The 2,152-nt window shown below is 52.6% G+C and overlaps 1 protein-coding gene across 1 annotated transcript in view; it reads right to left on the bottom strand.

The window, feature by feature from the left end:
• The window catches only part of LOC122543190, an 18,105-nt gene that overhangs the window by 14,356 nt on the left and 1,597 nt on the right, over positions 1-2,152 (bottom strand). Inside the window, exons 3-4 of the mRNA XM_043681623.1 lie at positions 1,575-1,703; positions 982-1,062 (exon numbers count right to left, since the gene is read on the bottom strand). Of these exons, the coding sequence (XP_043537558.1) occupies positions 982-1,062; positions 1,575-1,703 (210 nt within the window). The remainder of the gene's footprint in view (positions 1-981; positions 1,063-1,574; positions 1,704-2,152) is intronic.

Here is a 2,152-nt window from a genome sequence, read left to right as displayed (position 1 = left end):
GACTGTGTAGAGGGAGCTTTACTCTGTATCTAACCCCGTGCTGTCCCTGTCCTGGGAGTGTTTGATGGGGGACAGTGTAGAGGGAGCTTTACTCTGTATCTAACCCCATGCTGTCCCTGTCCTGGGAGTGTTTGATGGGGGGACAGTGTAGAGAGAGCTTTACTCTGTATCTAACCCCATGCTGTCCCTGTCCTGGGAGTGTTTGATGGGGGACAGTGTAGAGGGAGCTTTACTCTGTATCTAACGCAGGGTTGTCCCTGCCCAGTGTATTTCATGCTTTTATATCTGACCCTATTTTAAAATCAATGCTGTGTGTCTGAAACATGTGTTTCCCAAAGAAAGGGAAGGGCACGGTGGCTCAGTGGTTAGCACCGCTGCCTCACAGCACCAGGGCCCTGGGTTCGATTCCAGCCTCGGGCGGCTGTCTGTGTGGAGTTTGCACATTCTCCCCCTGTGCCTGCGAGGGTTTCCCCCGTGTGCTCCGGTTTTCTCTCACAGTCCAAAGACTGTGCAGGTTAGGGTGGGTTGGCCATGCTAAATTACCCATAGTGCTCAGTGATGTGCAGGTCAGGGTGGATTGGCCATGCTAAATTACCCATAGTGTTCAGGGATGTGCAGGTTAGGGTGGATTGGCCATGCTAAATTACCCATAGTGCTCTGGGATGTGCAGGTTAGGGTGGATTGGCCATGCTAAATTACCCATAGTGCTCAGGGATGTGCAGATTAGGGTGAATTGGCCGTGTTAAATTGTCCCATAATGCTGGGTGCATTAGTCAGAGGGAATGGGTCTGGGTGGGTTACTCGTTGGAGGGTCGGTGTGGATTTGTTGGGCCGAAGGGCCTATTTCCACACTGTCGGGAATCTAATTTAATCTAAACGTTCCAGGACCATGAGGAATGAGACCGGAGTTCAAGCGGTATGAGAAGTAAATGAGAAAACTGGAGTTCTGTGGAGAGGTTACAAACTAATCGATGCTATTACCTCCAAATCCTTCGAGGATTCAAACTTGGCCTTGCCCAGAACTCCTTTGACTACATCCCAGCGTTTCACCTCTGTATGATACTGAAAGGCAAGGAAATTAGGATGTCCTGTGTAAATTCAATTCATAAACCTGGAAAATCAAATCATGCACTAATGGTGACCTTTAACCTCTCATCAACTTATCGAAGAACACCTATCGGGTTCATTAATGTCCCAGGAGATTGGCCCTCCTGACCCCTAGTCGGGCCTACTAAAGTGAAGTGGTTGATTCGTAATGGCCGCCTGCAAGTAGCAAGTGAGCAGCTGGGTTCAAGGTCACTGAGGGAAAGGGCAACGAATGCCCCTCTCGCTATTGATGACGGCCTGTCCTTAAAGCAGGAGGAAATAAAGATCGGCGACAATTTTACGGCCTGCCCTTCGCTTCTGCCTGGGGCCACGGAGAAGAGCCCGAGAGGGTGGGCCGCAGCTACTGGGCCCCCACTTTGTTGCTGATTTGTCCCAATCTTTGGGGGGGGGGGGGGGAATGTCAGTCGAGGCAAGAGTTGGTGAGATCGGTTCACTGCGGATCGCCCACCCGTTCCCTGTTACATTACCACTCCTGCCCTTGTCTTGGTCTGCACGCTGCGGTTTGAAAAGGGCATTTTCACATGATGAGGACTCCAGACCTCCGCCGCCTTCCAGGTCAGAAAAGGAACGAGTTGCCCCATTTCCAGAGCTTGTAGCTAGGTGAAAAGTGATGCACAGGGATTACCTGCACTATTCTCAACGATCCTTTGAACAATTCAAATCCAGGTACCTTCACAGAGCTGGGCCCACCGCTTATTGCCCCGTTCCTCAATCACCAGTGGGGGTGAGCCGCCATCTTGAACCGTGTGTGGTATAGGGACCCCCCACCCAGCGCCCTCAGGGAGGGAGTCCCAGGATTCCGACCCAGCGACACTGAAGGAACGGCCAATATATTTCCGAGTCGGGACGGTGAGGGGCTCGGAGGGGAACTTGCAGGGGGTGGTGTTCCCATGTACCTGCTGCCCCTTGTCCTTCCCGATGGAAGTGGCCGTGGGATTTGGAAGGTGCTGTCTGAGGAGCCTGGGGGGAGTTGCTGCAGTGCATCTTGTAGATGGTACCCACTGCTGTTACTGAGCGGCGGGGGGTGGAGGGAATGGGGGTTTGT

This window comes from Chiloscyllium plagiosum, chromosome 42 (genome assembly GCF_004010195.1).
Source record: "Chiloscyllium plagiosum isolate BGI_BamShark_2017 chromosome 42, ASM401019v2, whole genome shotgun sequence".
Classification (NCBI taxonomy): Eukaryota; Metazoa; Chordata; class Chondrichthyes; order Orectolobiformes; family Hemiscylliidae; genus Chiloscyllium; species Chiloscyllium plagiosum.
This window is presented reverse-complemented; position numbering and strand designations above follow the sequence as displayed.